The sequence below is a fragment of the Juglans regia genome, chromosome 15, assembly GCF_001411555.2.
Source record: "Juglans regia cultivar Chandler chromosome 15, Walnut 2.0, whole genome shotgun sequence".
NCBI classification, from domain to species: Eukaryota; Viridiplantae; Streptophyta; class Magnoliopsida; order Fagales; family Juglandaceae; genus Juglans; species Juglans regia.
Window position 1 is genome coordinate 12,395,785 of NC_049915.1, and position 19,837 is coordinate 12,415,621.

The window sequence follows — 19,837 nt, forward strand, 5'->3', positions numbered from 1 at the left end:
TTGCTTAATAATAGAATTTTTCTTTAGAGTTTAATCCGGAAATCAAGGATTAAATTTTGAGGGAATCACATCAGAATCCATACACAGCTCATCCAGAAAGTACATGGATGTATCAAGATTTGAAGCAACACTTCTGGTGGGAAGGTATGAAGAAGGACATGGCGGGTTTTGTAAATAAATGTTCCATCTGTAGAGTAGTCAAGGCAGAGAGCAACAGAGACCCGATGGTGAGTTGCATCCACTTCTAATCCCATAATGGAAATGAGAGGACGTCTTAATGGACTTCGTGGTTGGACTACCAAGGACCTCTGATTGAGCTGAATTCTTACGTATTTTATACATCTAGAACCATTATATTTCAATTATTTCATTACATTATTATTGGCTTTATATGAGAAAATGGTTAAGAGACATAAATCCAAGTTGTGATTTAAATTGGTTGATAGCATGATTTATGTTTAATTTTATAAGTTGTGATTTAATTATGTAATCTTTCTTCACATACACAATACATCTTTAATATTTTATTGTTCCCTTTAATTTTTCTAGTTTCTACTTTTTTATATAGGTCAAGACATGCACTGATACAAGAAGGGAGAAAAAGAACCGAAAGAATTGACATAGAAGGAAAATAAACACACGTCGACACACACACGGAAAGGAAAAAAAAAAAAACTCACACTAGGAGGCCAATAAAACGCAAAGAACTAGAAAAGAAATGGGCGAGAAGAAATAAAAAGAAAAGACACGATCAGCGAGACGAGATACAGATAATAGACTGTATTATTTGTGTTTCATTTTATAAGCTGTGATTTAATTAGGTAATCTTTCTTCACATACACAATACATCTTTAATATTTTATTGTTCCTTTTAATTTTTCTAGTTTCCACTTTTTTATGTAGGTCAAGACATGCACTGATACAAGAAGGGAGAAAAAGAACCAAAAGAATTGACACAGAAGGGAAATAAACGCACGTCGACTCACACGCAGAAAGGAAAAAAAAAAGAGACTCACTCTGGGAGGCCAATAAAACGCAAAGAACCAGAAAGGAAATGGGTGAGAAGAAATAAAAAGAAAAGACACGATCAACTAGATGAGATATGGATAATAGACCGTATTTACGTCTTAGGTCCTTTCTATTTTGGGTAAGGCAAATGCTCTTTCCTTCTTTGAAGGGTTAGGCGGTGGAGTAGGATTTTTCAAAAGTTTTCTACTAGAATCGAGCGATTGTAACAGCTTGTCATGGAAGAAGAATTAACAAAGCTTTGGGAAGGATTTAGGCTAACAGATATAGAGAAAGAAGAGGTGAACTTTTCTGTGGAAGATACTAAACGTGCTGATACCAGAGCTCATAAATGTTTACTTCTTGTTTTGATGGACAAGAACGTAAACAAGGAAGCTTTTAATGGAATTGTGACCAAAGTTTGGAATCCTGAGGGTTCAGTCAGGTTTAATGAGGTGGGCATAATAGATTTTTGGTCGAATTTCAAAAAGATGTAGATATTGTAAGAGTGCTTAGTGGTAGACCATGGACTTTTGATAAACATCTTATATGCATACAACCTTTTTATAAAAGTACTCATCCTAATGAGATGGATACTAATCATGAACCTTTTTGGATTCAACTACATGGCTTGCCTCTTGCAGCCATGACTGTGGATGGAGGAGATAAAATTGGTTTCTCAATTGTGGAAGTGTTTACTGTGGATGTGGATGGGGATGGAATTGGGTGGGGGAAATATTTGAGGATTAGAGTCAACATGAATATTACAAAGCCTCTTCCTCGTGGGATATTAATTAGAGTAGAAGGCAAACAAAGATGAATTGATTTTAAATATGAAAGACTGCCTTTATTCTTTTTTCAATGTGGGGTTATAAAATATGCTGGTCGTGTATGTGTTATGGAAACAACAAGGCTGAATTCTGTAGTTCTCAAATTCAGTATGGTAAATGGTTGAGAGCCACAACCTTTAATTCTATGGGAGGTTGAGTAAAAAGATCAGAGAGTAGGGGTTTTAAACTCAGTTCAAGGACTCAGATAGTGGGGAAGGTCAAAGCAGTGGGGCTTTAATCAATATTACAACACTTGAGGCAATACAAAATGTGAATTTTGATAAAGATGCACTTGTTCAACATTCTCGAAGTTACAAGAGGACTGCAATTGATGAAGGACAACAGAAACAATGTCTTGAGCAACAAAGGCAAGATGAGTTGATACAAGAACATACCAGCTGTCAACAAGAAAAGGGGTCGAAGGTATTACAGAGATAGGAAGAAGATCAAGGAAAATTCAACAATATAGATATGATCAGTGTTTTAAATTTCGTACCGTACCGGCAGGTATGGCCGAAATTTTTCGTTTCGACCGTCCGGCCGGTACAGGTATGATATTTGTTCACCGGCCGTACCGGCCATTTCGGACTAAATTTCGGCCTGTACCGGCTTATATTTCGGCCAATACCGGCCGATATTTCGGCCTGTATGTTTTTTTTTTTTTTTTTCATTTTTTCAAACTACAAATTTATTTTTTAACCCCTAATTTAGACTAGACTATTTATAATTTTTATATATATGTATTTATATATAATTTATTTATATATAGACTATTATTTTGAAATATAATTTTTATATATATTTATATATATAATTTATTTATATATCGAATATCCCGAAACATTATCCCAAAACGCTATTCTGAAACGGTACCGGTACCGAAATATTTCGTTCCAGTGCCTTGGCCGGTACGACGTCCGGTACGGTATTCAAAACATTGGATATGATACCAAAAGAAAGTCTGATAGGTTCTAACATCTCAGAGAGTAATACAGATGTGTCTAAAATTCCAGTGTAGAATGAGCTGCTAGTACCTAAACCATTGGGGTGGAAGAGAAGAGCAAGAGCACTAAATATTTCCACAACTGAAGAGATGGATACAGATAGCTCTGGAAAAGTTATTATAAGAGGTAGGAAAAGGGAAAAAGCAGCAAATGATAGTGAGAACATCCAACTGATTAACAAAAAACAGAAGGAGGAGCTCAATCCTAGAAGGAGCCAAACTCAGAAGCAAGTGGTGGTGGCTGCTGAGCAGCCCCACCAAATCCAATGAAATGCATAACTTGGAACTGTCAAGGGCTTGGGAACCCTCTGATAGTTCATGAGCTTCATTTCTTAGTGAAACAAAAGAGCCCAAACATCCTCTTTCTCATTGAAACAAAGACTTTGAGAGAGAGGATTGAACAAATCATGAGTAGTATTGGTTTTGATAGAAGTTTTACAGTTAATGCAAAAGAGAGTAGTGGTGGATTAGCAATGATGTGGAATTCAACAATGGATATAGAGGTTCTCATTTATACCAGTTTTCACATTTCTGTTAAGGTTAATGACTCAAAGATTGGCAAGATATGGACTGTCACTGGTTTTTATGGGCATTCGGTAACTACAAAAAGAGAGGGCAGTTGGCAATTGCTTAGTTTTTACAACCTAAAGATAATAGCCCATGGTTGTGTATGGGAGATTTTAACGAAATTCTGTATCAACATGGAAAATGGGGAGGAACTCAAAGAGCTTAAGCTCAAATGCAAGGATTCAGGCAAGCTTTATAGGATTGTGATTTAAGTGACATGGGGTATAATGGACTCAAGCATACCTGATCTAACAACAGAGAAGGATCAGTTTTCACCAAGGAGAGATTAGAGAGAGTATGTGCAAATACCAGTTGTCTTATTCTGTATCCATCAATAGAGGTCACAACAATAGCAACAAGTTCTTCAGATCACTATCCACTTTTAACCGTTATGAATTCTCAAACACAACCTGCAAGACGAAAAGAAAGGCTTTTCAGATATGACTATTATTGGGGCATCAACTCTGATTGCAAGGATTTAATTTCAACTACTTGGCAGGTTCACAACAGACATGCAAACTCCTTAGAAGATCTGAAAATCAAGATGAACAATTGTAAAACTCATTTATTGAAGTGGAGTAAGAACAAGGAGAAAGAAGTTTCTGAGATAATCAAAGGGCAACAAGAAAAAGGCTTTATTCCTTCAAGCAAGAAACACAGGTGCTGATATTCAAGAAATCCAACAAATTCAAAAGGTAGATTAATTGGAGATTGGAACAAGAAGAAGTGAAGTGGAAACAAAGGTCCAAACAAAAATGGCTTAAAGAGGGAGATAGAAATACAAGTTATTTTCACAAGTGTGCTTCTCAAAGGTGGAAAATTAATACAATTAAAAGCATCAATGATGGGGAGGGACATCTTCAATCTTCTTCTCAAGCCATTAATCAGATTTTTCAAGATTTCTTCATTAATCAATTATCTACTTCAAGTCCAGAGGGACAACAACAGTGTGTAGGAATCAATGCCAAAGATGGTCACAGAGGAGATGAACCAAATGCTAATGAAAGATTTTGAATTTTCTGAGGTTCAAGATGCAATTCTTAATATGAATCCTATGAGTTCCCTAGGTCCTGATGGGTTTTCAGTTGGATTTTTTCAACAACATGGGGGTGTAATAGGTAAGGAATTTTGTGAGGCAGTTATTACAACTCTTAATACAAACAATTGGGATAGCTCTTTTAATGAGACCTTCATAGTGTTAATCCCAAAGGTAAAAAATCCCTCTGAGGTTATTGAATTCAGGCCGATAAGTTTGTGTAATGTAATGTATAAGGTTAAGGCCAAAGCAATAGCAAACAAATTGAAGAACATTTTGCCAAGCATCATTTCGACAACTCAAACTGCATTTATGCTAGAAAGGATGATAGCAGACAGTATCATAGTGGCTTATGAAGTTGTTCATTCCATGCAGTCCAAAATGAAGGGTCCTAAAGGGGGTATATGGCTCTTAAGATGGACATGAGTAAAGCTTACAACAGATTGGAGTGGTCCTTTATAGAAACGATCATGAAGAAAATGGGATTCAATAGAAATTGGATTGATCTTATTTCAAGATGTGTCTCAACAATTTCTTATTCATTACTGACCAATGGCATCCCACAACCTAGTTTCAAGCCATCTCGTGGAATTAGACATGGTGATCCATTATCACCCTATCTATTTATTTTATGCTCAGAGGCTCTCACTCAGATGATTAATAAGGCAGAAATGGCTAAACAAATCACTGGGATTCCTATTGCTAGAGGAAAACTGCATATCAACCATATGTTATTTGCAGATGATTGTATGCTATTTTGCCAAGCAGTTGAGTTGGAATGGAGGAAAATGATGGAGATTGTTAGTCATTATGAGAAAGCTTTAGGACAGAGAATGAAAAGAGATAAGTAGTCTCTATTTTTCAGTAAAAATACCAGCATTTCTACCAAGAACCTTTTAATTAGTATGGCAGGGATTAGAGTTACAAACTCCTAGGAGAAATATCTTGGCCTCTCAGCTTTGGTAGGCAGATCAAGAAGTAAATATTTCAAGGCTATACTAGACAGAGTAAGTGCTAAGCTAAGTAATTGGAAGCATAAATTCTTATCACAAGCAGGGATAGAGATTATGCTAAAATTTGTCATTCAATCTATTCCCACTTAATGGGGGTTTTTATGCTTCCTAAATCCTTATTGAGGCAACTAAATGGTATGATGAGAGGCTACTGGTGGGGTCAGGTAAAGCAAGAAAAAGAGATGAATTGGATGAGTTGGTCACAGATGGGGAAATCTAAAGAGGTAGGTGGTCTTGGCTTTAGAGATTTTGAAAATTGTAATGTTGCTTTGTTAGCAAAGCAAGGTTGGAGAATTCTGTTATATTCTAACTCTTTATCATCAAGAGTGTTGAAGCTTAAGTACTTTCCCAAATTTGATTTTCTTAAAGCAAAAACTGGAAGCAACCCATCCTACATCTGGAGAAGTATCGTTTCAACAAGAGAGCTTTTACAACAAGGACTTCAATGGAGAATAGGCAATGGGAAGTCAGTGAGAATTTGGTCTGATCCATGGTTGCAATAGCCAACAACTTACAAACCTCAAAGTGGCAGTAATTCATTGGGGAAGATGCTAAAGTGGAAACCTTGTTAATGCCAGGTGGTAAGGAATGAAATCTTCCTTTAATTCAGGTAGTTTTTTGCAACAAGGAATTTGATCTTATTAAGCAATTACCAATCAGTCAGAGTAATCAACAAGACAAATTGATATGGAGGAATAGTGCTAATGGCTGTTTCACAGTGAGAAGTGCTTATAATTTACAAGGGGAATTGAAGGAAAAGGAAAGACCAAAACTCTTTCATCAATAATCAGAGAGATCAGAAGAGGACCAGATTATGGAAGATTCAATTACCTCCAGTAACAAAGAATTTTCTATGGAGAGCTTGTCGAAATATACTGCCCACTAAGAGCAATCTGTACAAGAGGAAAATTGTGGATAATCCTATATGTCCAATGTGTATTTGAGAGCCAAAAACTATTGAGCATATATTGTGGGAGTGTGTATCAACTAATGATGTTTTGAGTCAACTATCCAGGAAAATACAGGAATGCAAGTGGTCCTACAGAAGTTTTAAAGAGTTAATAGAAGACATGTTCATCAAATTAGATAAGCAAGAACTGATAGAATTATCTTTAACTTTTTGGAATCTCTGGTGGAGAAGAAATCAGTTTGTTTTTAGGAATATTTTGATAGATCCCTAAGCTGTGATCCATAGAGTGAAACAAGTGCGACTGGATTTATGTGCAGATGAACCAAGTCATGAGCATCAAGTTAGTGCAGATAATAGAAGGTCAGTTGTATGGGAATGTCCACCTCAAGGTTTTTGTAAAATTAAATGGGATGTGGCTATTGCTAATAAGCTTTGTAAAATAGGAAACGGGGTAGCAGTTAGAGATGAAATAGGTAACTTTTTGGCAACCTTAAGGAAAAAAAAAAGAAAGACTTAATGTCTGATCCAAATCTAGCAGAAGCCAAAGCAGCAGGGATATCAGTTCAATTTGGGCTTGAATTGGGTATGAAAAGGGTCATTCTTGAAGGAGACTCCAAGATAGTAGTCAAAGAACTCAATCTACAGAATCAAAACAGAAGCTACTTTGGGATGATCATACATGATACTCAAGCTTCAATGGCAAAGTTAGAAACATGTATAGTAAATCATGTTAACAGGGAGGGCAATTCTATTGCCTATAATCTAGCTAAGGCTGCTTTATATGTTTCAGATTACTTAGTAGACATGGAGGAAACTCCATTGTTTAATTAGATGTTGTAACACAACTTGTCCTCAATGAAGGAAGTTGTTTAAAAAAAAAATGGAAAAAAAAGAAAAGACACGAAGAACAAAAAAAAAAAAAAAGGCCAAACATGATACTGTTACTATCCTCCTATTATTCATTTATTATTATTTTTGTATTTAATTTCTTTAATCTCTAATTTTACATAATAGTTAAGAAAGTGACCATTAGTAAAATTATATATTTTCTTAATGATTAAGGATGTTAAAGAAATACTTAAAATAAAATGATAAAAATATAAAAAAACTTCAAATACACTATAAGTAGTAAATGGGTAGTAAGATGGTAGTAATCCTATCACTACCCAGCGTGAAAAGCAAGCAGACAAAAAGTTTTCTTTTGGTTTTTGAGGCAGCAACGCAAGTAGAGTCCCCGCGCCACCAGCTTGAAGAGCCCCTCGAGGGGTTCAAACTGCTGCTACCCCAGCCTTCCTCCACTGCTTGTCGCCTCCATCTTAGCCATCTAGCTTGCTCTCTAAATTCCCTAACTGTTTATTTATTTTTAGCTTGAAGTTCATGGTGTTTTTTTAGGATCTTTGGCTAAGAACCATTCAGTTTGGGCATTTTATTTTGTGTTGATTCCGAAAGTACCAGACCCTAAGGGTTTTGAGAAATTTAGGCCAATAAGTCTATGTTCTGTGGAATATAAGATTTTTTCAAAAATCCTGGTGAATTGTTTGACGAGTTTTTTACCTAGACTAATTTTGGGTGAACAGAAGGCCTTCATTCCGGGTCGTAGCATTTTTGAAAACATAACTCTTGCCCAAGAGATGGTTCATGCGTTCAAGAGGAAGACAGTTGGTGGAAATGTGATGGTGAAGTTGGATATGGCAAAGGCATATGATAGGATGCACTGGGATTTTTTATATAATGTCCTAGCTAGCCTTGGTTCCTTGGAAAAATTTTGTAGTTTGGTAAAGGAATGTGTGGCGTCCCCTTGGTACTCGGTGATGACGAATGGGTCATATAAAGCCGTGGTCCCTCGTGGCCAAATCAAAATGATGACGTTTCTTCTATTCTTTGTCTTCCCCTTCTTCCCCTTCTTCCCCTTTTTTCTCATTTCAAAGTCACGACTGCCAACCTCATAGTTCTCACTTCTCCGTTTGGATAAACCCCAAAATCATTGAAAATTTTTGCAAAGAACTGTGTGATTTTGTCAAGAATAATCATTACTTTACCACTGCCAATTGATCCATCAAAAGTAAACAACAAGCTTATTCCAAAATTGTAAACCCAAAATCACAGCTTTTCTTTCAGACCCAGACCAGACGCGATACTTATTCTAAAAGCGGAGGGCAGGAGTTCTGAAATCTGACTTTCTTAATTGCAGACCCAACATTTCAGACCTATCCTCCACTTTTATACGTTTATTTTCTACTCTTTTTTTGTAGTGCTTGATGGTTTTCGTTTCCATTTATGGACTTTTCGAGCTTTGATTCCTTTCGCTTTTATTTTTTTGGGATTCTTAAATTTCCTTTTCCATGCTTTTCGATCCCGTATGGTAAGTTTAATGTTATCGGATCTGTCAGGTGCCTTTCTTGTCTGTACAAGCTGACTGGTTGTTGAGAAAACTCATGTAAAGAAAGAGTAATAATACATGAGATTTTTCGTTGTGTTGCAATGAAGTTTGATGGTTGAACCATGCTTTTAATTAGTAAAGGTGTTTGTTAACTTCAGCGTGGAACAAAAATAATTTTGAGATTCGATTTCCGTTGTTTTCTTTCTTTCTTCTATTTCCCCCCTTTTTCTTGGCAATCACTCGGGACAATATTAGATAGTTGGGCGTGATATTTTCTCTAAATATCTGATTATTACCATGACAACATCAGGAAAAACGAAGAAGCTAAGTTGGGAGTGAAGTATAAATCAAAGGGGATGAATATGAGTTGGGAGTGTGAAGCATAAATCAAGTTTTATGGGCAACAATACGAGTTTCTTCCAGACCAGGCACGATACTTATTCTGAAAGTAGAGGATAGGAGTTCTGAAATCTGACCCAACATCGTAGACTCAACATTTCAGAATCATGACTTTCTTGTTCTAAAATCTGACTTTCTTAGAGCCATGTCAGCTGATTCCTCCACAATTTCGCACGCCGGTTGTTCCTAGCAGTGTTGTTTTTTTAAATGGTGAAAAAAGATCTCTGAGACGATTGGGGACCATTTTATCATGCTATGAAAATTGGTCAAGCCAATTTGCAGGACAGCGGGTTAGCAAAGAGAAATCGGCAATTTTTGCCTCACCAGTAATTAGTGTTGCCAGGCAGCGTGGTTTGGTGCGTTTAATGGGGTATGCGCCGGGTAATTTCCCAGTCACGTATCTAGGGGTTCTATTGATATGTAGGCACTTGAAAGCTGTTCACCTGGATCAGTTGGTAGCGAAATTTCGAGCTAAGGTTGCGAGGTGGAACGCAAGATTGCTATCGCAAGGGGGCGATTGGTCCTACTCAAGCACATTCTATCTAGTATGGCTTCCCATTGTTTGGCTGTGATGAACGTCCCTCAGGTTGTGATTAAAAAAATTAATTCAATTTTAGCCACATTTTTTTAGGGAGAGAAGAATGGGAAAGCAAAACTAAAGTGGTGTGCGTGGTCTCGGATCAATAACCAACAGAGGAGGGTGGCCCGAGTTTGAGGAATTTTTTGGAAATTCAACGAGCAATGCACATGAAATTGGCCTAGCGTATTTTGTCGATTGACTCATTGTGGGCTCGATTCATGGTGTCGAAGCATGGTAGAGGACAACATGTTTCGCTGCTAGTAGCTTGCAGTAATAGTTCGAGAAATTGGAAGTCTATAGTCTCAGTTATGCATGACGTTTGCGAGGCTACCAAAGTTAGAGTGAGGGAGGGGATGTCTTCCTCTGGTATGATAGGTGGTTTTCGAATGGCCCTTTATGTAATTTGGTGGGGGCAATTATCAGGCCTTCTCTACAAATTAAGGAGGTTTGGGTTGGGGATTCCTGGGATTGGCGGCTGAGGTGATGAGGGAAATTGGGGTGGGACGTCCTGGGCAGGATGTTTTAATTTGGAAGCCTGCTTTGGATGGTAAGTTTACTACAGCCAGTGCGTGGGAGTTAATCTGAGTGAGGGAAGATCACCACGGTTGGATGGATTGGATATGGAGTAAATATCTGCCGAAGAAAATTTCAGTTTTCATGTGGAGGGCTCATTTTAACTGCCTAGCTATGGATACTAAGGTGCAGTCACGTGGAGTTGTCATGGCTTCAAAGTGTGACTGCTGTCAATCCCCACAGACCGAAATGCTCGAGCATGTGCTTGCTACTGGGCAGATTGCAGAACAGGTTTGGCACTTAGCTTCATTGGCACTAGGCATCGGCTGTTTGCAAACCCGTACCTGGTGGCATCGAGTGGAGGCTTGGATGGTGTGTGCGAAAAAAGGAACAAAAACCGGTATTTTAGTTGGCTTGCTACCAAGCATCCTTACTTGGGGTTTATGGAGACGACGCTGTCAATCTCGGATGGAGGGAGTATAGGTCAGTGCAATGGATGTTTGGATATCTGTTCGGTTATGTCTGGGAATCCTGGTAAATGAGTTGAATGATAAGAAGTTCACCACGGTTCATGCACAGATTCTGAAGGCATTGGATATGAATATACCGGACCAGGCAGTACGTAAACCGCTTCAAGTTGTATGGTTAAAACCACATGTTGGATGGTGGAAATTGAATGTGGATGGTAGTTGCCGTGGAAACTCACAGAATTGTGGAGGGGGTGGAGTTTTGCAGGATCATAGGGGTCAGATGAAGGCGGGGTTTTCAACTCACTATGGGTTTGGAACAATGAGGCTGAATTAAGAGCTTTACTTCAAGGGGTTCGGCTATGTACAGAAATGGATTGCCGAAATATTATTTTGGAGTGCGATTCTAAGGTAGTGGTGGATTGGGTGAAGAAGGCAATCCCAAGTGGTGCATCAATTTATGGTATCTATGGTATCTTTGGAATTACTGGGATTCCCTCTTGCAGGAACTAGATGGAGTTCAATCCCAAGTGGTGCATCAATTTAGAGAAGGCAACCAAGCTGCGGATTATTTGGCAAGGAAAGGAGAAAAGGGTTGAAATTGTTTTTTTTTTTCCTGGTGATTGCATAACGAGGTTATTGAGGGGTATTATTAGATTAGATGCCTTGGGACTTCCATCCATAAGAAATTAATGGCTTTTGCGCCTTGTCTTGTTTTTAGGCATGTTTTTTGAGTTTTATATAGTTTTCTTCTGGGTTGGTTTTGGTTTATTGATGGGTACTTGGTTTTGGGTTGTTAAACCCCCAAGTGTTATGATTTCTTTTCCACGGTATTCCTCTACCATAAGTGATGATTTTTTCAATAAATTTGGGACGAGGCTACTATGTGGGTAGCTACCGGCTCTTTTTTTAAAAAAAAAAAATACAGATAGGGCTGACGTGATTTTCAAGGATATCTCTAAAGGCTACAAACACAAACCATGTCAACTCGTCTCATCTAATTATTACAACTTTTCTAAACTTTTAAACAAAATACAAATAATTGCAAAACAAAAATAATATTAAAAAATAATATTATAATAATATTTTATTTAACTTTCACCTCATCTGATCGCTCAAACTTGTCTCCTTGGTAGATTTCAATCCCCTAGAATTTGAGTCCAAAACTCTAGGTGATTTGAAATTAGTTAAGGTAATCATTTGAGCCCTCATGACAATCTTGTAAAACAAAAATTCAAAGGAATGAAAGATAAAAGAGAAGGGGATAGAAAAATTAGAACAAAAATCTCTATAGTCAATTCAGTTACTGGAATGAATAATGGACCGAAAGTTTGAGCCCATGTTCCTTTGGATTTGTCATGTAGGGGATTGCAGAAAATGATGGTGGTCATTCACCAACTTCTAAGAAATTATGCTCTTAAAAAAAATATTTTTCGGAGGAGAAAATCCTTTGGAATGATTAACTATGATCACTAATACTTATCCAATTTTGATTTGAACTCTACAATACCTTTTAATGCTTGATATTGTCAATACCTACTGGTAGAGATCGTCCTCATCATCATAAGAAGTGTTGCTTTGGGTCTCGTTAACACTTGATTGGCCCCTACTTGAATATTGCTTATCTAACCAATCAATGATTCCCCTTGCTCGTGCAACAAGCTCGAAGGCTTGCTTGGGGCCAAGAAAATCAATCAACCTGTCGTTTTCTCAAACTAGTCCAAGGAAATCTAGAACTTCACCCATATTTTAGCAGTCCAATGACAAAGAATATGATGGTAGAGTTTGCTCTTCTAGCCTATTTCTTCTGCAATTTGTGATGGCAGAGCCTTCTGACGACCATTGCATGGGGATATGCTTGGCCTGGGAACTTGAGAACTGGTTATCAGCTTTTGCAACAGCTTCAAACAGCCATGATCTCAGCAAACGTGGGTCTCAACGTATAGACATCCTTCAGTATGACCCCAAAGCTACAAATCTCACACCTGCATATTGTATACATGATGTAATTAAAACCTTCCATCCAGGGTGAAAAATAAGATACTGCAACGAAAAAGGCCTACTTTTCATTTGCAGGTTCATTTCTTAGCATTTATGGGGCCATCCACTCAGCCTGAAGGAGTGAAATACAAATATTAACTGTTCAATACCAGTTTCAAGGGTTGCATACTTGTAATCCAAGACACATGGAAACAAGTCAAGTCAATTATCAAGAAAGAAAAGCATATTGCAAGATGCATGACTACATAAAAGGCATGACAGATGATCCTGATATTTCAATAATGTTAAAATTAACTTTTTAACATTATTGTATAAATTATATGGTTGTACAACGACCACCAGATGCAGCCACCAAGAGGATATATGATGTTCAAACCTTTGGTGAGAAGTGTATAAACCTTTCCATTAAAAAGAGATGAACTTACTAAGATATATTTTCATGGAAGTATTTTCTTCTACTTTCCAAAAGCCCTACCATTCAAGAGCCTCTTTTGAAGCCATTTCATTGGTTGTGTCCATGTCCATGTGTGGACACGTGTACAAACGTTTGTTGTGTTACTTTCAAGTCAATCAATGCCAGTTGAGAAAAGTGAATAATAGCCTACTATGCTAGAGCATACAGATTGATAAGTCAGGTTACAAATAAGGGCTTTTGTTCATAAGTTGAAATATTGGAACACGTTGTCTTCCATAAATCTGTTTTACGACCATAAATGACTAAGGTCAGAGCAAGAGTTTGCATACCTGGGAAGAAATTCAATGACAACTGAAAGATTTTGGGGACGTGTTACAGCTCCCATGAAGAGCATAGCATTGGGATGCCTGAGTCTTTTCATTAATAGCACCTTGAAATTCAAACCACAAGAAGAACAAATGGTTACAACAACAATCTCCACATACTTAAGAGATATTAATGATAGCTAGCAAAAGTCTAAGTTGAGATGAAGAAATCACAGGTACACTTTCCAAAATCCTAATCAAACTCCAGAAAAATCTCTAGGCATCTGATCACAATCACTTATTTTTAGAAATTTTCAGCCGAATAGAGATTCAAACCAATGACCTTCCTTTCTGTCTTTGGACTTTAGCTAGAATGATGGTTGAGGACGATGGCATATCAATTTGGAAGTTTTGGATTTCTATCTTCTATGCCAAAATACTAATTATTAGTCCATTTTAGTGTTTGAATCATAAAAAATGGGCTTACTTTGATTCATTACAAACTTTCAAGCACCTTCTTGATAGCTCTTATAAGCATTGGGACTCCAAAACAATACCATGAGAAAGGTTCGCTTGTAGCCTGACATTGATTAGGTGGATATGAATAGCAAAAACACGAAGAAAGACATGGCATGCCAACAACTTGCTGCTGCAATTTTAGAAGAGTATGTTGAGGCAGAGAAGAATCCTTGATTCAGCCATTGTGAAGACATCAAATATATTGGGTTTGAAGATTAGCGCAATTTAATTTTTGCCCACTCAGCCTACCTCACTGAGAATTAGAGCCAATTATTTTCTAAGAGAAATGGCATCCATCACTGCTTGGTTTACAACTTCTTCTCCCCCTTCAACCTGAGAACAAGAGTAGCAATTCTTTTTCCTATTAGCATACCCACAAAACTCAAAAATCATACATTGCATAATTGCCAAAATCAGTTTTTTTACAATGATTTGAGGTGTGATCTTGGCTTATGGAATTCACTAAAATTCAAACAGTTCTTTTTTGTTTTGGATAAGTTTATAACTCTTCCACGAGTCAATCTCTTATATTAACTTGAAATTTAGGTAAAGGCCATAAGCAAAACAATAGCAAGAGAAAAGCAATATTACTTGCACATCCATTTTTTCAGATAGCAATCGGAAGTTGCAACAACTTGCATCAGTCTTTTGAATCATCTGCAAGCTTTGAACAAATAAATATTCATCAGCCTATATGGCTATATATATATTCATATTCTCAATTAGTAAAATAGAGGATTTTATTTTTCTATACCGATTTCTGTATTCATATTCTCAATCAGTAAATCTTAACAAGGACTTGTTATGTGGTTATGCAAACCCACGAGAATAAAAAAACCACAAGAATTCAGCATACCAGCCAGAGTTGCAGCAAGCAATAGAAGTGACGGGATCTCTCCAATGCCACCATTCAACATTCAAAGGAAATTTGAATGAGAGTGTTCATAAATGTATTCCTTCGTTTGTGTGTCATAAATGTATCAGTCGTTAATTACAACACAAGGGATGTCAGCTATCCTGCACCACTCTCCTCTATGATCTTTCTTGCAGCATTCTTCCAGCAGAGGACATTCATCGATTTCAAGTTTCTGAAGTGAGGGAGGTAGGCCATTCTTTGGAAAGGACATCAACTTTGGGAAATCTTTGATCCAAAGCTCTAGGAGTGAGGGAGGTAGGCCATCCTCTGGAAAACAAGTGAGCTTCTCGCAGAAAGTAATTTGGAATATTTTAAGAGAGGTGAGTTTTCTTAAGCCCTCGGAAGACAGGCATTCCAGATTCGAGAATTCTGAGATGCGGAGATTTGATAGACAGGCAAGCAACGTCATCTCTGGAAAGGACACCAGATGATGACATCCACCAAGTTCAAGTTCATTAAGAGAAGTGAGGTTGTCCAGCCCCCAATCGAACAAGGCTTCAGTGATTTTAAGATGAGAGATCCGAAGTGTTGTTAGGTTTGTGGGAAAACCTTCTTTAGGAAATGATAAAATGCTCGGACAATGCCATATTGTCAAATCTCAAAGATAGGTGAGGTTGTGTATGCTATTCAAGAATTGAAGATTTTCATAATAGTTGATCCAGATAGTTGTAAGAAATGAGTTATGATGAAAACACTTGGCTACTGACTCCAGCTTTAGACAATGGTGAATATGGAGGTGTTGAAGTGTGGTAGGTAATTCTCTACTTGAAGTTAAGGATTCAAGGGATGGACAATTGGTAACTTCCAAGTACTCAAGCTCAAGAAGAGATGTGATGCCCCTCCTGCAACTACTATTGTTGTTTGTATCATTATCATCATCCTCCACCAAATTCCTCATACTCTTGCAGTCCCATATAATTAGCGTCTTTAAAGTTGGAGGCAAATGGCTTCTTGCAAAATGCTTTAGCGAATCACAATTGTTGATATGAATATATTGAAGACACGTGTTGTTGTACATCGATGCCTTGGGTAATTCCAAGGCTATGCAATCTTCGATAAGAGTAGATGTGATTCTGAGTTGGAGACGCTCTTGATCAACTTCTTCCACCACCGAAGAGACTAGTTTGGGACAATCATAAATGTCGAGATAAGTCAGAAGTGGGAGATAATGTGGCAGTGATCCCACCTTGTATGACCACAAATTCGTCAGCTCCTCACAGTTTATAATACTTAACCGTTCCAACTCTGCCAGATCTTCCCTATCTGAAATTGGTGAAAGTGATCTGGAGAAGTCTAATGATTTGAATGTAGCCTTGCTTCCACACACCAGCCCATTCTTTAAAAGACCATTGAATTCCCCACTGACAAATTTGCATTTATCCGAAAAGCATGAAAATGAGACTACCAACTGCGCACAATCAAATATCCTAACATCTTTTAGTAAAGGAAGGTTGTTTGGTAACTTCCCTAATAGCTTCGAATATTTATAATGGGAAAGCTCACACAGATTTAGGAATTCTTCACAAGGACTCCAATTCTCCCACTCATCCATGTCATAGAGAAGCAAAGTCTCTAAATTACCGCTACAAAATTCAGAACCAACACTTTTCACATTAGCCATGCCCCTGATCCAAAGATTTTTAAGTGATGGCAAATATTGCCCCAATGGAGGTAATGATGTGCACTTGTAACAATTTTCTAATCTCAAGGAGGCCATATGAGGAAATGAAGGATATGTTAACCAATTAGGAAATTTTGCACCACCATAGGTAATTATAACCAGCTCTGTCAAAGCGTTATGAGGTCGTAGCCCATTTAGTACCTCTAGTTCACTTGTCATGTCTTTCGACTCATCAATGTCCTTAGTACATTTCAACCACAACGCACTAATTTTTGTCTTTTTAATTAATTATGCATCCTTTGCATCATTCGGTTCAATCACATTCTCTAACTTGAAATGCAGAGTATCCCTCGAAGATGCTTCAAAGGTCCAAGCTCCTTTATTCCTGAGCAACTGTCTTTTCCCAAAGCTAGATTAGACAGCGTTTGAAGATAAGTTAGTTTACCTATTTGCATAGGCATTCCTTCCAAACTATCTGCACCTTCAATGTTAAGGTGGCGCAAGTTGACAAAGTTGTAGAACAGTGAAGGTAATTTCTTCAGAGGACGGCAATACTCCAACAACAATGTTTGTAAGTTGTAGAGACTAGTTATTGATTATGGCAGGAGTCTAATTCGAATGTGTGAAAGGAAAAGGTATCGCAAATGTTTCAAATCACCAATAGAATCTGGTAGCTCAGTTATGTAGTATCCATTGAAAGATAACACACTTAAACAACGTAATGTTGGAACCAATTCAAAAGGAACATGATGAGCCAAATAGTAATAACCTGGATTTGGTAGCATGAAAGGTAAGAATGTACATAAACATGTGAATTCAGAAAAAACCTCAAACTTTTCAACTTCATCAAATTCACTTCCCAAATAAGATGAGTGGCGTGCCTTTATAGGAATATCCCCATTCTGACTACTCCAAATTCTATCTTCCATTCCATAGCACGTATCGCCTGCAACCGATTGAGCTAAATCATTGATGAGGTCATGCATCACAAATTTTGATTCATTAATATGTGGTTGTTGGAAAAATGACCTTGACAACAGATTGCGAAAATATTCAGAACCCAAATCTTCCATTTCCTCTTCATGATCTCGTTAGAGTTGAATCAAATCTTCTGCCATCCATAATAGAACCACCTCTTTCTCCTTAAATTCATAGTCCTTTGGTAGTATTGAATAGTAAGCAAAGCACCCCTTCAAATGTGAAGATAGATTGTCATAGCTTACCATAAGAGAGAAAGGAATTCCATTTGCTTCTACTGGAATATCCCATATCTTATTCTTCAAAACTTTTTCCCACTCATCGCGGTCTTCATCTTCACTGCATAAGACTCCTGCAATAGTTTTTATTGCCAATGCAAGCCTTTACACCTTCTAACGAGTTCCTCACCAATATCTTTAAGGTTTGGATGGGCACTGACGTCTCTTGCTTCCAATGCATGTTGGGTAAATATGGACAAACAAGCTTCATTTGACAACAACTCCAATTGAAAAGGCTCAACTTCCTTGTTTCGCATTAGTGATGAGACTTTCTGGTTACGAGTTGTGACAACAATACTACTTCTCAGAGCCCCTACTTCGACAGGAGCACGTAGGAGAGTCCAATCATTGTAGTTCTTGTTCCAAACATCATCAAGAATTACTAGAAACCTTTTCCCACGTAGTTTCTTCTTCAATTTTTCTTGTAGCCAATTTAGATCTTTGCCAACACAGTTTTTCGAGGTCAAAGATTGTAAAATTGTTTTTGTAACTGCAGCAACATCAAAATCTTCTAAAACACAAGCCCATGCTTTCAGATTGAAAAAGCTCTCCAGCTTTTTACCATTGTATACAAGCTTAGCCAGTGTTGTTTTTCCAATACCCCCCATACCAACTATAGGAATCACATTAACTTTAGTCAAGGCATAACTATGTTTATCACTTATTAATAATTGAAGTACAGCCTCTGCGACTTCCTCCCTACAGTAGATGTGATCTTCGGTCACCCCAAAAGTTCAGGATGGTATCTCTCTTCTTTTGTTTGGTCTCGGACTAACATTTTCCTCCAAATTCAGTTGATCTTTTTGTCTCACAAGATCATTAAATCTTGTATTCATTTTCTCTATCTTTGACCCCAGCCTAATGTTGATCTCAACAGCACTTGGAGTTAAACTAGTACAACAAGCAGGGAAGAGATTTCCAACCATACTAGCGCTAGCTTGAATTTCATCAGCCATCAACTTGCATTGCAAAGCTTCTGTGGCAAACTCATCCAGTAAATCTTCCACGTCATAGGCCAAGTCTTTGAGATCGTCAAGCCAATCTTTCATTGACGTTTCAGTGTGTTGCTTCTCCTCTGCATCATTAAGCACCTTTTGAATTCTTTTTAACTTTTTTTTCCACTTGTCCAGCTCTTCTCGAATTCCCCCTCGGCGAGCAAATTTTAGCAAGTCAGAAGACAACAGTCGGTCAAACAACACGTCAAGGCTTTTAGAAAGAAGGAGCTCTGCCTTTGTTTTCGTTGGAGAAAGGAAACGAATTAAGGAGAAAGTATGCAAATAAAGAAACACTATTGTTAAAAGAAAAAATAAACTTTTTGCTTATATATAATTAAAATTTATAACATAAAATTTTAATTTTAAACAAGAAAAATTATTTGATCATTTGCTTTAAACATAATATATATATATTAATAATAATTTAAGGCCTAATAAATTCTCAATATATTCATTTTGATAAATACATAATATATTAGTAATACTAATATACATTAGTATATTAATTACATTTCGTTTTTGTAGCAGTTATATCTATAGGCTTGAGCAATTTTTTTTTTTTCACATTAGATTTTTGTTTTTTTTTTCTTTTATAGCAGCTTTATTTTACATAAAAGATTTTTTTTATAAAGCAGATTTTTGTAAATAGTAACAGATTTTTAATAAAACAAATTTTTTCAAAGCAGTTTTTTATTTATTTATTTATTTTTATTTTTATAGATATATATAAACATATTTTTTGACAAATTTACATTTTATTAAAACCAGAAAATCAGAAAATCGGGCTGAACAAGACTGAATTGGACCGAGACTAATAAAATCGGAGGTAGCAGTTTATGAGGGTAACCGGTGCGTAATCGGTTTTCGAAAATGCAAAACCGATACATAATGATTTGATCCTAAATTTTGTTCAAAACCAAACCGGACCAGACCAATTACACCCCTAATTGTACCCAAGTTTTATGTAATTAATTGTGGGGGAAGTAGCTGGCTAGCTTGCTACTTTCTCATGCGCGTTCGTTTTTTATTTCGTGTCTTTGATTATGCTCCCACTAATTAATCGGCCCCATCATCATATTAAGTATATTATTATCCTGTTTTGGGTT

At 37.1% G+C, this 19,837-nt stretch overlaps 3 protein-coding genes across 3 annotated transcripts; 1 reads left to right on the plus strand and 2 right to left on the minus strand.

Annotated features, from left to right (window-relative positions):
* The first annotated feature begins 4,375 nt into the window (after positions 1-4,375).
* LOC109012233 lies at positions 4,376-4,867 on the plus strand. Its single transcript, XM_018993770.2, has one exon. It carries the CDS (start codon positions 4,376-4,378, stop codon positions 4,865-4,867), a length of 492 nt encoding a protein of 163 aa, XP_018849315.2.
* A 7,739-nt stretch (positions 4,868-12,606) lies between these two features.
* Positions 12,607-16,480, minus strand: LOC118344686. The gene is made up of 4 exons (XM_035685792.1): positions 15,625-16,480; positions 14,939-15,270; positions 13,449-13,549; positions 12,607-12,688 (listed from the first exon to the last, which is right to left on the minus strand). Exons 1-4 carry the CDS (start codon positions 16,478-16,480, stop codon positions 12,607-12,609), a joined length of 1,371 nt encoding a protein of 456 aa, XP_035541685.1.
* A 1,091-nt stretch (positions 16,481-17,571) lies between these two features.
* LOC109012232 (putative disease resistance RPP13-like protein 1) lies at positions 17,572-18,344 on the minus strand. The gene is made up of 2 exons (XM_035685793.1): positions 17,867-18,344; positions 17,572-17,810 (listed from the first exon to the last, which is right to left on the minus strand). The coding sequence occupies exons 1-2, from the start codon at positions 18,342-18,344 to the stop codon at positions 17,572-17,574; spliced, it is 717 nt and encodes a 238-aa protein (XP_035541686.1).
* Between the last annotated feature and the right edge of the window lie 1,493 nt (positions 18,345-19,837).

What these genes read in the sequence shown, in the direction of transcription:
- LOC109012233 (XM_018993770.2), top strand. Translation starts at nt 4,376, where the DNA reads ATGGTCACAGAGGAGATGAACCAAATGCTAATGAAAGATTTTGAATTT.
- LOC118344686 (XM_035685792.1), bottom strand. Translation starts at nt 16,480, where the DNA reads ATGGCTAATGTGAAAAGTGTTGGTTCTGAATTTTGTAGCGGTAATTTA. An exon ending in TAGCTGACATCCCTTGTGTT is followed by an intron (nt 13,550 to 14,938) that starts GTAATTAACGAC and finishes TTGAATTTCAAG; the next exon opens with GTGCTATTAATGAAAAGACT. An exon ending in GTCATTGAATTTCTTCCCAG is followed by an intron (nt 12,689 to 13,448) that starts GTATGCAAACTC and finishes TACAATATGCAG; the next exon opens with GTGTGAGATTTGTAGCTTTG.
- LOC109012232 (XM_035685793.1), bottom strand. Translation starts at nt 18,344, where the DNA reads ATGGGGGGTATTGGAAAAACAACACTGGCTAAGCTTGTATACAATGGT. An exon ending in TCCAAACCTTAAAGATATTG is followed by an intron (nt 17,811 to 17,866) that starts GTGAGGAACTCG and finishes AAACTATTGCAG; the next exon opens with GAGTCTTATGCAGTGAAGAT.